Source organism: Xyrauchen texanus, chromosome 5 (assembly GCF_025860055.1).
Source record: "Xyrauchen texanus isolate HMW12.3.18 chromosome 5, RBS_HiC_50CHRs, whole genome shotgun sequence".
Classification (NCBI taxonomy): domain Eukaryota; kingdom Metazoa; phylum Chordata; class Actinopteri; order Cypriniformes; family Catostomidae; genus Xyrauchen; species Xyrauchen texanus.
Window position 1 is genome coordinate 10,917,864 of NC_068280.1, and position 13,596 is coordinate 10,931,459.

Here is a 13,596-nt window from a genome sequence, read left to right on the forward strand (position 1 = left end):
TTGGTTAAGATATGCGCGTGCCTGACTGAATGATAATTATTGCTTGTTAAGAGTGTTTCCCATCATTCATTAGAGGACAAGTGTCACAGGAATCAACATACTACCCCATGAGGATGCTACACAATAATGTTTTGACTGTACAGTTGTGCATAAAATTGTAAATTATGCTGACAGTGGATTTCTGCTAAAGTACGTCAGCTATAAAACAACCATGATATTCATTCATATTTGTGTTTCAGTAATAGTAGTGGATAACTCGTCGATAATTAATAACCTTTTTTAGTAGAACATATGTTTACAACAATTAATAAACTTGGTAAAAAAAAAAATACATTGAAAAGTTGTATACGTTAGCAGTAGTTAATGCATTATGCACAAACAAACAATTAGCAATTTTATTGTAATAAAGTAACATTAACGAAGATTAATAAATGAAGTCAATAATAATAATTAATATAGCTGCAAGCAGTAATTAACAGGGTTCAAGTGGAATAGGGCCTTTAAAAGCATGTGCTACAAGATTTTAAGAATTATTCTTATAGCCTGTAAGCACCTAAAATAGAGATAAAGCAATATTATTTTAAGCACTCTCAGGTAAACATACACAGAGGTGTTTTTAACATGTCTGACTGTTATAGAAGCACCTATTGTCCGATCCACACAAAATATTGCATGCTTCTTTGCATTCACATTTCATTTGTGTACTAAAGGCTTTGTTTAGGAGTTATTGACTTTAATGTAAACTAAGCCACACCCAGATTTTTAAATTACCCTATTATAGCCATTCTGTAAAACGTTTCGTTTAGGAGTTATTGGATTTTTCATAAACTTGGCCAAACCATGTGTTTAAATTTCCCTGTTATAGCCATTCCAAACAAAGAGTTCAACTTTTTTATATATACAATAGAGGTCAAAATTTTTGAAACTCTTACATGTTCTTTATTATAATTTTTATTACATTTTTTTTTTCACATTTTAGAATAATATTAAAGTCATCAAATCTATGGAATACCGTAAATGGAACTATGGGAATTATGTTGTGAATAAGCAAAATCCAAAATAAATCAAAACGTATACATTATGAAGATTTTTGCATTTTCAAAGTAGTCAGAATTTACAGACATGTACTCTTGACATTTTCTCAACCAACTTCTTGAGGTTTCACCCTGGGATGATTTTTTAACATTATTGAAGGAGTTCCCATCTATGTTGGGCACTTATTGGCTGCTTTTCTTTATTATTTGGTCCAAGTCATCAATTATATAAAAATTTAGTTTATAATGAAATAAATTAATATGGTGGCACAATTCTATTTTTGTCTACAAAATAATTTCAAACATTTAAGCATACGCCTTACATATTTAAGAATCTGATTGACACCAATGGTCCTTGAAGCAAAGTTGTTCAGAATTAAGTGCTCTCCAGTATCATATGGTATGAATATCGTGTCTCTGTGTTAAACACATCAATATATACAACAATTTACAAGCATTAAAAACGCGATAGCACCTCCTGATGGTCAATTTTTTCACATTTCGCACAAGCCTCTTGGGCCAAGAGAAAAATACGCCTGACTGTAACCTGACTGTAACCCTTGTTCCCTGAAAAAGCGGAACGAGATGCTACACTTGATTCAGCGCTTTGGGAATGCCTTTAAGAGTGACCAGCTGTGAATATGTGTGCAACATGTCAATGAAATTGACTAGAACCTTTATAGCCTCTGTTGGTGACATCATATGAATGCGCCAGTACCAGGGGCTATAGATAGATGTGCCACAGGTGCATCGTCAGGTATATTGGTCTGAAGAGCAGACCTGGGACATCCTCAGTGCGGCAATGAAGCGCAGCATCTCGTTCCGCTTTTTCAGGGAACAAGGGTTACAGTCAATTAACCAGAGACGTTCCCTGTCAAAAGATACACTTAATACTGTGCTTGATTCAGCGCTTTGGGAATGAGAATACCCATGCACTGTGGGTGTCTGGACCCCCTAAGGTTATGTAGTGTGTGCTCACAAGAAAGTGAAAGGTCTCAGACATGAGCTTGTGATGTTGATTCAAGGACGTGAGAGCCAGGTGTGGCATGAACATCCAAACTATAAAATCTTATGAATGTGTGCGGAGAGGACCACATTACAAGAGGACCGCATTACAAACATGCTGCAAAGGGGCACCTCCCGCCAAAGCTTTAGAAGAAGCGACCCCTCTGGTAGAATCAGCCCTGATGCCTACTGGCGAGGCTTGACCACGCGCCTCATAGGCAAGGGCAATAGCATCCCTCACCCAATGTGACAATGTCTGTTCCATTCCTTGGGCAGGATGGCAAGGCAGACAGTGCCTGCAAATCCCCAATTCTTTTAAAGTATAAATAGCCATAAGAAAAAACATCTTTAGAGTCAGAAACTTGTCAGACACTGACTCTAGTGGTTCAAAGGGGGTCTCAACCAGACCCTCAAGGACTATAGCTAAGTCCTATGAAGCAATCCTTGTTCTAACTGGAGGGCTCAGTCGCATGCCCCCACAAACGAAGCGAGCACGCAAATTAGGTTTCCTCAGTGGCACCCCTTCAATCAAGGCGTGGCAAGCCGACAGAGTGGCCACATAAACCTTGTGAGTGGCGGGGCGTGTGTCTGCTGATAATTCATCCTGCAGGAAGTCTAGAATTGAAGCAATCTGGCAGTTGTCTGGATCTACATTACGTGCACCACCTTTCAAATGACACCCCATTTATTGGCATACATTTTTCTAGTGGAAGGAGCACTAGCACTCAATAACTTCAGTTGAAAACCCAGTATCCCTTAGTTGGTACCATTCAGGGGCCAAACATGAAGGTTCCACAGCTTGGGACGGGGATTAAATATTGTCCCCTGCGCTTGAGACAGAATGTCCCTTCTCTCTGGTTTCACCCCAGGTGAGCCATCAAGGAGAGCTATTATATCCGAGAACCATACTCTGTTCGGCCAACTCAGCTCTATCAGTAAGAGGCAAGATCCTTGTTTGGTGAACTCTGGCTAGAAATCCCGTGAGCAGTGAAACCGGAGGAAAGGTATACAGGCGCATTTTGGGCCATTTATGCACCATCGTGTCCAGACCCAGGGGGGGCTGGGTGACTCAGAGAGAAGTAGAGGGGACATTGCGCTGTCTGTTGGGAGGTGAAGAGGTCCCCCTCTGCTTCTTAAAATCTTAACCAGATTTGTTTCACTATCTCTGAGTTTCCATTCTCGCTTCTGTATTTTCTGTCTGGACAGTAAATCCGCTCCCACATTCATGCATCCAGGGATTTGTACTGCTTTGAGTGACAGGAGCTTGCCCTGGGCCCAAAGGAAAATATGCCGCACTAGTCTGTTTAGCTGCCGCGATCGCAGACCTCCTTGGTGATTTATGTAAGAGACCGCTGCTGTGTTGTCCACACGCACCAGGACATGGCAGCCTCTCAGATGCTGGAGGAAGTACTTCAGGGCCAGAAATACAGCCATTAACTCGAGACAGTTGATGTGCCAATTGAGCTGATGGCTCTCCCATTCCCCTTGTGCTGGACGACCACTTAAGACCGCTCCCCAGCCCATCAGGGAGGCGTCTGTCGTTAACAATCTGCGACGGCAAGATGCACCTAGAGTGGGACCCAAGGTGAGGAACCGGGGTCTGAGCCACATAGAGAGGGTACGTAGACTGCCGCGCGTAACCCTTATCTGCCCTTGGACTGGCCCTTGGATGAATTCCCCTGGCTTTGTGCCACAACTGGAACAGTCTCATATGCAAAAGTCTCATAGGTATCACAGAGGACCCAGATGCCATGAGACCTAACATCGTTGATACTGAAGAACAGTACGATCTATGCTCAGGGTATTCTGAATGGTCCCAATTCGAGAAGGAGGCTGCTGTGCCCGTATTGTGATCAAATACCATACGATCCCTAAATATGTTGTTCTCTGGGCAGGTGAGAGAACACTTTTCTTGTAGTTGAGTCTAAACCCCAGAGAAACCAGATGAGCTAAGACAATATTTCTGTGCTCTAATGCCAGTTCTTGCAAATGTACTAGTATCAGCCAGTCGTCTATATAATACAAAATGTGGATGCTCTGGAGTCGCAATGGAGTCAATGCTGCATCCATGCACTTTATATGTGGAGGTGATACGGCTATGCCGAATGGAAGAACCCGATATTGTAAGCTTCGCCCCTGAAAGCAAACCACAGGAACTTCCTGTGTTGTGGGAGTATTTCTTTATGAATGTATGCATCCATGAGATCGATTGTGACCAGCCAATCGTGATGTTGAATTTTTGACACGATCGTCTTGACAGTTATTATCTTGAACTTGACCACCTTGACTGCGCGGTTCAAGCCTCGAAGATCTAAAAACGGACGCAATCCCCCATCCTTCTTGGGATCCAGGGAGTATCTGCTGTAGTCACCTGACTCTCTCTCTAGAAGGGAAACACGTTTTATGGCCCCTTTGACCAAAAGATATTGCAGCTCTTGTGACAGTAAATGTGCTTTTTCCGGTTTCACGGTAGTGGGAACCACGCCATTGAAACGCAGAGGACGGCGAACAAATTTTATTCTGAAGCCCTTTTCTACTGTCTTTAGGACCTACATAGAAATACCCAGCAGTAGATTCCATGCTGCCAGGTTCTCTGAAATAGGTACCAATTTTGATACTTCCCGTTGAGGGGATGTCTGATGTTCCGTGTCCTTGGCGACAACAGGAAGCAACGGAACACCCATAATTCACTGGAATCCACAGCCCCGCGAAACATGAGAGGCGGTGGGGATGAAGAGGTTTCATGGGGGTGTCGGGAAGAAGCAGGTAGATGTTTTGCGCACCCTGTCCCAAGGGGGCTACCCCCGCAAGGCTGGGCGCAAGACCGTCAGGTCTTCTTTTTGGAAATAATGGTACTGAGGTCTTGCTTTGGAGGCTGCTGAGGGCGACGAAATTGTCCCCAAGCTTTACGAGGGGGAGCACGACTCATCACACTTTGTTTTTGAGCCTCCCTTCTAGAAGGACCGGGGTGAGGTTGGGTGGCTGGCAGCCCCTCCCCCTCAGTGCGGCAGGGAAGGAATTGCACAAAGGCTTCCTCGTGTTTTTCACCTCCCGAAACCTGTTGACGTCTGTATTCTCCGAATCGCCAGACATGCCAGAAGGTGAGACCGGGGCATCAAGAAGGAATACTCCATCCTTATCTTTGATGCCCATGAGGATTAGCCACAGATGCCTCTCCGTACTGACCAAAGCAGCCATTGAATGGCCGATAGTGCAAGCCGTCTGCATGGATGTACGGAGAGATAAATCTGTGGCTCAACGAAGCTCTTAGAATGCTTCCTCGTCGATTGTACAGCCCGCACTCAGGTCCTTCAACAGATCAGCCTGGTATGCTTGTACCACCACCATGGTGTCTAGCACGTCACCAGCCTGATCTTCTATTTGATAAGCTTACCCCACATGCGTTGAGGTGGTTCTACACAGCTTTGTGGGGAGAGTTGGTCTCTTTAATGATGATGCCGAACCAGACAAGAGATAGCCCGCGAGTGTCTCTTCTACCTGTGTCATCATCGTATACCCCCGTGCCTTAGCACCCGCGGTAGTCGAATATGTTGACATTGAAGGTACAAAGATACGGGAAGTATAAGGTTTCCCCCATGAATGAGTTAACTCATCATGGAGTTCTTCAAAGAAGGGGAGAGACTGATTTTATGTTAACTTCAACTGGCCACCAGACAGAAATCTGTATTCTAGTTTCGATCGTTTGGGGGTCTCTTGTTCACGTGGCCAGTCTAGCTGTAATCTGGCAACAGCACAAGTAATGACCTCATAATTCCTCAACCGCTTTGTCACAACATGAGGAATGGTCAGAGGTATGCAACTCTGCAGACCCAAGAGATTCATCGCCCCCCTCATGAACCGAAGAGGCGCCGGGGCACACTGGAGAGAAAGCGAGTGATAGGGACGGACCCATCTCTCGCTCCTCAATCAGATCCATACGCAAGCCCCATGATGGAATGGTGGTTGCTGGCTCTTGGAAGTAAGCGAGACGAGCACGCAGCATCTTCACTATGAACAGCTCACAGTGCTCACACTCACCTCGCTCCAATGCAAGAGCACAATGCACTTCTTCCAAACAAACAAAGCAAAACTGGTGTGTGTCTGATTCAGCCATAGAACGCAATCCTGGAAACACACCACGTTTGCTTTGTTAATCGCTCGTTATTTTTTTTATTTATTTTTTAGATGAATGACAGAAAAATAAAGGTTTTCTGCACACTGCCTGACAAATCTAACTCCTATCAGAAGAAAAATAGAGAGCTTGAGAAGCATAAACACAACACAGATTGGTCTGAAGACAAAAGACTTGACAATGCAACTGTGACACATCTCTTTATAGCCCCTGGTACTGGTGCATTCTGATGATGTCACCAACAGAGGCTATAAAGGTTCTAGTCAATTTCATTGACGTGTTGCACACATATTCAAAGCTGGTCAATCCTAAAGACATTCCCAAAGCGCTGAATCAAGCACAGCATTAAGTGTAGCTTTTGACAGGGTACTTGATGACACCTTGGACACTAGACCAATGGCTCCTTAATTAGAGCCATTTTTAGGTTTTTAATTTTTAAAGCACCAGCAAGCGGCCAAGGTGTGCAGCTTTTTTTCATATGTCCTCAGAATGATACCATACATAAGTTTCCTGAGTTTTGTGAAAATATCGCATACCATTTAAGACATTTGCGTAAAAGTGGCCATGCAACGTTTAATTAAATTACATTTCATTTGGTTTTGATAATTATTGATAGTCGGACTCCAGTGAATATTTCTGCACTGGTTTGATTCAGATAAGTCTAATGTCCTAGGACAAGTTTGCAAAAGTATGTTTTGCAAAAAAAAAGCAAGGAAATTCAATCTGAGATTTTGTTCATCTTTAGCCAAGGAGTGATTTGAAGCACTTGAATGTGTGGCACACAGTTTAGAATTTATGGGCCAAAATGTGTTTGGTTTTGTCATAGCAGCCCCTATTGGCCAATTGGAATGATAACATGCACGTACGTTCCCAGCTGGAGTACTACCATTCCTCAAAGTTGTATGTCTTCTGGCCTAATGGTTTTGTCTGCATGATCAGTTTTAGGGCAGTTTTGGACCTCTAATGTATGTTGTTAGTTCATATACCTAATGCATTTATTTTTAAAAGGCAAGTTCACCCAAAAATTTAAATTCATTGAAATTAAATTAAATTTACTCACCCTCATGTTAACCCAGCTGTATATGACTTTCTTCTGTTGAACACAAACAAAGATTTTTAGAAGAATATTTCAGCTCTGTAGGTCCTCACAATGCAAGTGAATGCATACCAACAAATTTAAGTTAAATAAAGCATAAAGTCAGCATAAAAATAATCCATAAGAATACAGTTGTTAAATCCATATCTTCTGAAGTGATATAATTGGTGTGGGTGAGAAACAGATCAATATTTAAGTAATTTTAATATAAATTCTCCTCCCTGCCCAGTAGGTGGCGATATGCACAAATAATGTGAATCACCAAAAAACAAAAGAAGAAGAATATGAAAGTAAAACTGGAGATTTATAGTAAAAAAATGACTTACATATTGATATATTTCTCACTCACACCTATCATATCTCTTTGGAAGACATGGATTTAACCAATGGAGTCTCATGGATTTCTTGTATGATACCTTTATATGCTTTTTTGGACATTCAAAGTTCTGGCCACTATTCATCCACATACAGTGCAGAGATATTTCTCTAAAAATCTTTGCTTGTGTTCAGCAGAAGAAAGAAAGTCATACACATCTGGAATGTCATGAGGCTGAGTAAAAGATAAAATCATTTTCATATTTGGGTGAACTTTCCTTTTAACAAATTATGGTAAAGTGTTACCAGCATCTCAACTGTATTCAGTGTTTATGCAAATGTGTATAGGAGTTAATGCGCCTAAACACACTTTTCTGTTCAATTTAGTTGCACTTCTTCTAGCAAGAACACGTCCTGTATGAATGGTCCCATTGACTGACTTCAGCACATAATCTCTCTGGAACAAATATGTCCAAACTGAAACTCACCTCTTTTAAATGTCTTATTGTTGGATGTACCAGTTCAATTGCTGGATATGTTTGCGGTACAGCAACTGATCCCAGCTCTCTCTCTCTCTATCTCATTTCTTCAGCTAAGGAAGGCTGTGATGGACCACATATCTGACTCTTTCCTGGAGACCAACGTGCCCCTGCTGGTGCTGATAGAGGCGGCCAAGAGCGGTAACGAGAAAGAGGTGAAGGAGTATGCGCAGGTGTTCCGCGAGCACGCCAACAAGCTGGTGGAGGTGAGTTACGTATAACAACCCCCTCTTACCCAACTCCCTCTTCTCATTCAGCCAAAGCAGATGACGCTTATCTGGGGCACTACAGGCCACTATCAGTAAGAGCACGAGGTGGCCTTTAGGAAGTCATCCTTCAAGCCAAGGCAATTTAATTGCAGAATATGATGCAGTGGAGCTCAATTCTGTAATGACAAATTTGTGTTTGATAACATGGATTCAGATCACGGGGGAGGAATGATACCAGTGAATGGCTTGAGTGATTTTTTTTCTCTCTCTTTAATATCTCTTGTACCGCGACTTCAAAGATGTGGGTTATTTCCATTATCGAAAATAAATATGTTGACTGAGGTAGAGCCGAAAGGGGAAGAGATGCTTATCTGAAGGTTGTTGTTGGAGTTTGATATGTCAAAAATGCAAAAGGGCAAGAAAATGGTATGCTTTACATTACATAATTTTTTACATTTTCTGAAGATATTGTCATGTGTCGATGCTAGGGTGTTTCAGTGCCATTACTATCCCATTGCTAAGTTGTTCTGAGTGGTTTTATTGTGTTGCCATGCAGTTGCTAGGGTGTTTAAGTGGTTACTTAAAACTTTGCTTACTGGTCCATGTCAAAAGAGCCTAAAACTATGGTTTATTATAGGTATCATTAGGGTTGGGTGGGTTACTTTTTAAATGTATTCCACTACAGATTATGGAATACATGCTGTTAAATGTAATTTGTAACCTATTTCATTAGATCACTCAAGGTCAGTAACTTATTCTAAATACTTTGGATTATTTCTTCAACATTGATAGATTTTTTCACTTGTTTTGACTGTAAAAACTCTGCCAGTACAGTAAGAAAAAATACACAATAAAAATACATTCTCTGAAAAACCTAAATATTTTCTAAAACAAGATATATCAAATTGATCTTGTTTTAAAGATTTTTTTTATATATATTTACAGGAAAACGATACAAAAAGCATTATCAATATACGATTTTTGCCCTAATATCAAAGATCTTGCTAGAAAAAGAAATTATGATCCCATGTGAACTAAAAAAAAAAAAAATATATATATATATATATATATATATATATATATATATATATATATATATATACATAAATACACATGTATATATGCATGTATATGATCGTGTCTGGTAACGCGTGCATGTAAAATGGCTAGAAATAGCATTTTAGCTTAGCGTAAATTTGCCAATTTACTCAAGGTTTATTTCTATTTGTTCTGCTCCACACTTACTTCAAACTTACTTTGTCTGCTCGTATGAATGCAACACATCATAAGAAAGTGTTTAACCGCTGTTCAAATGCTTTTTGGAATGTATAATTTATATGTGTAAATGTTTTCCATCTGAAAGGAATAAATATTAAATGAAACAAATGACAATAAAATGCAAAGTAATCTCTTCAGTAATCAAAATACTTTTTGAATTTAACTGTATTCTAATTACCAATTATTTAAATTGTAACTGTAGTGGAATACAGTTACTATATTTTGTATTTGAAATACGTAATTCCGTTACCATGTACTTGTCTGTAGCACAAGTTACAGTACATTATTATTTACTGTATAAATACTTAGGGTTAAGCTGTGGTCACGCATGGCTTTCAGCATGCTAAATTACGCTCAAGGGCTTCTGGTTTTAATAAAAATCAAATCACACATAGCAATGTATTAAAAATCTTAAAGTATACCCTCTACAGGTACTCACTTTCCTACAATAATTAAAAACATGCAGCTGTGAAATATGTATTTCTTTTATAGAGCAAAGAGGTCAGTGTGTGATATGTCAATCTTTTATTGATTATTACATCTTCTCACCGTCCGATTTTGCAGGTCTTGAACTTTTGTGTGCAGCGGAATGCCAAATTTATTTGCATGAGCTTGTTTTTCTGGCCTCAGATGCCATTGATTGGAAGTAAAACGAGTGCTAAGTGTAGTGTGACCATGGCTTTAGAGGATTTTCATATCCCCAACTCTTAAGTTTGAGCAAGAGTAAAAATAATACTTCACTTTGCACTTTTGTATTACATTTAGTTACATTTCAATTGTAATTACAGACTAATCCTAATCAACCCTTATTATATAAACCCTTAGCCTTTGAAGCATGTATGGCACTTTTTGGAATTTTAAAATGAAAAAGGTTTTTTTTTTTTACTCTATTAATTAACCACTATTATTACAGCCTTCAAAACAAGGTTTGATATAAAAGAAACAAACAAAAAAAAAAACTGATATAAAATAAATCAGCTTTTTAATATTAATCTGAGGTCTAATACTAACCCTAACTCTAGAAGAAAATGCTTTATTTATTTATCATTTTATTTTATTTTTTAAATAAGTATGTCCCCAAAGGGAGGATTTGTCAGATTCAGCTAACTTCTGGCAACAAATTTGTCCCCAAACTATAGCCAAGTTCAAGCACACACTAATAAAGGGGACCAGAGGGGAGTGGTGCTCCCGGACTTCATCAAATAAAATGTTCCCTCACTGGTATGATCTCGTAATAGAGAATGGTCGAGCAGCTTGTGTCTGTTTCTGCAGCTGATCAATAGTCACTCTTTTCTGCCGGGGTCAAGGAGCCTGATGAAACAGAGGTCAAACACTACAGCTCTACCCTGATGCAATGTCTGCACTCACACTCTCTCTCTCTCTCGCTCTCTCTCTCTCTCTGTGTGGTGGTGCATGCTGGGAGCGAGCGTGGTGTGTGAGAAGCACGTGTGAGTGTGTGTAGTTTCTTTTTTGTACAGTTTTCATATATTTTTTTTTTTTGTTTTCTTTTTATTATTTACTTTCATCACTTTAAAAAAGTAAAGTTTTGTAGTTTAGTATAGCGGGATGGCTTCTTTCCCTGCGGGGGAAGAGTCATCTCTTTCGCTCGGAATGGTTTTAGGTGCGTTCCCGAGGCAGGTACAGCGATTGAGGAGGTGCTGTTAGCAACAGGAGAACAGGTAGGCCATGAAAACATTGTTTCTGCCTCTCGCATGAACAGGGCAGTTGTCGTCTTTTTAAAAAACGAACAATTAGTAACCAGGATAATTGGAAGTGGCATTTGGGTGAAAGAAACATTTGTACCCGTTACACCTCTTTTTGCTCCAGCTACGAAAGTGACTATTTCCAACGTACCCCCTTTTATTAAAGATGACGCGTTAGTGCGTGAATTAGTTCGGTTTGGAAAGATGGCTAGTGCTGTAAAGACGATTCCATTGGGTTGTAGATCTACCGAACTTAAGCATGTACTGTCTTTTAGACGACAAGCGTTTATGTTTTTGACCGCTCCTACTAAAACACTGGATGTTTCGTTTCGAGTGACATGTGGAGAGAGCTCCTATATGGTTTACGCGAGTACTGACACGCTACGTTGTTTTGAGTGTGGAGATATCGGTCATAAGAGATTATCTTGCCCTCATAAACAACAGGCCGAGGAAGAAGCAGGGACGTCGGGTTTGGCGGGTGCGAGGAATGGAGGGACTGCAGCGGGAAAGCCGTTGAGTGATGCAAGTGCTCGGAAAGAGGATGGAGATGGAAAGGGAGTAAATGAAGCTAGCGGTGGAGTAGAGGTGAGTGAAAACGCGCCTGGAAGTATCGAGGGTACAAATTAAGAAGTTTCGTCTAATGGTTGTAATGATGTTGATACTGGTGGTTTAAAAGACGATAGAATGCAAGAAGACGTTACAGGTTCAAATGATGAAGCGGAAAAAGAGTCCGAAGACGAGAGTACTAGAGATGACGATTCATGCATTGATGTAGACGTTGGTAGATATGGAGATTTTTATTCTGTTGAACAAATAAATAGTTTCCTGGATGATACTAAAGGGAGGAGTGTTGATGTTGAAGAGTTTTTTCCTGACCTAGAGAAATTTATCGCATCCGTAATGAAAGCTCGTAAAGATTGTAGTGTTGAGGTTTTGTTGCAGCAAAAAAGGTTGAGACTAAAGAAATATTTGACAGCAGTTAGACAAAAAGTTAAAAAGATGAAGGGTAAACGTAGATCTTCTAGAACTAGCTCTAAATAAATGCACATGGGGATCTGGCTTTTTGTGGTTTTTTTTTCTTTCGTTTTCTTTTACCTTTCCCCTGGATATGGATGTTCTTAAAATAGGATCCTTAAATATAAATGGGGCAAGGGACAGAAGTAAATGGCCTTTATTAAAGGAATGTTTGAATTTGAAAGAAATTCAAGTTGTGTTTCTACAAGAAACACATAGTAATGAAGAAAATGAAACTGATTTAGAGATGTGGTGGGAAGGGGATCATGTCTTGAGTCATGGCACTAACCTTTGTGCAGGGGTGGCAATATTATTTTCACCCAGATGTAAAGTTAAAATTTTGTCTAAAAATGAGGTAGTGAAAGGGCTCTGCTTGCTCTCAGAGTAGAAATAAAAAATAGAGTTTTTGGGTTAATAAATGTTTACGCTCCTACAACAGGTAGAGAGAGAATAGCTTTTTTCTTAAACTTAAAGATGCAGTTTCCTCTCTTATGAATGAAGATTTTTAGTAGTTGGAGGAGATTGGAATTGTACTTTGGATTTTACTCGTGATAGAAATGGAGAAGAACCTCATTTTTTATCAGCAGTATCTTTAAGTGAGATTATTACGCAATTTGGACTTATTGATATTTGGAGAGAGAGAAATAAAGCAGTTAAACAATATACATGGATTAAAGTGACAGAAAATAGGATCAGTGCAGCACGTTTAGATAGATTTTATATCAAGAATACAATGTGCAGTAGAATAGAAGAGACACATATAAGCCCAAGCTCTATTTCAGATGTAGCGAATCAGCTCTATGAAATATTAATAATCAATCATAACTTGTTATAATCGATTATGAATATTTGGATCAGTTAATCGGGTTAACTTGATGTAGCTACATTAACATTACAACCAAATACTCGGTTCATCCCGTGAACACTCAACACTGGTTATTAATTAATTAATTAATAGAAAGGTACATTTCCGGGGCAAGGGAAATGTCTTTCTTACTAAGTATTAAGAGCAAGTAGTCAAAATCTATGATTAGTGACTTTAGATATGAGCTTGAGACACAGACAACTTTACATGTGACATGAACAAGACTTTATTAACTAGACTAAACATTTAAACTACTCTAACATACATATACATACATTCATACAGTTTACCAAGGGAAAGAGGGCTGAAGCAGAATACAGGAAGGCAAGAAGTTATAGCATTGTTTGAAGTTCAGCAGATCAACAGCCTGAGCAAACCATCATATTAGTTCTGACACGCGTTTTTT

At 39.8% G+C, this 13,596-nt stretch overlaps 1 protein-coding gene across 3 annotated transcripts in view; it reads left to right on the plus strand.

The window, feature by feature from the left end:
* LOC127643737 (catenin alpha-2-like) overlaps positions 1-13,596 on the plus strand; it is a 661,581-nt gene that overhangs the window by 550,188 nt on the left and 97,797 nt on the right. For all 3 annotated transcript variants that reach the window (XM_052126592.1, XM_052126591.1, XM_052126590.1), the window contains one exon: positions 8,175-8,327. In XM_052126592.1, coding sequence (XP_051982552.1) covers positions 8,175-8,327 — 153 coding nt within the window. The remainder of the gene's footprint in view (positions 1-8,174; positions 8,328-13,596) is intronic.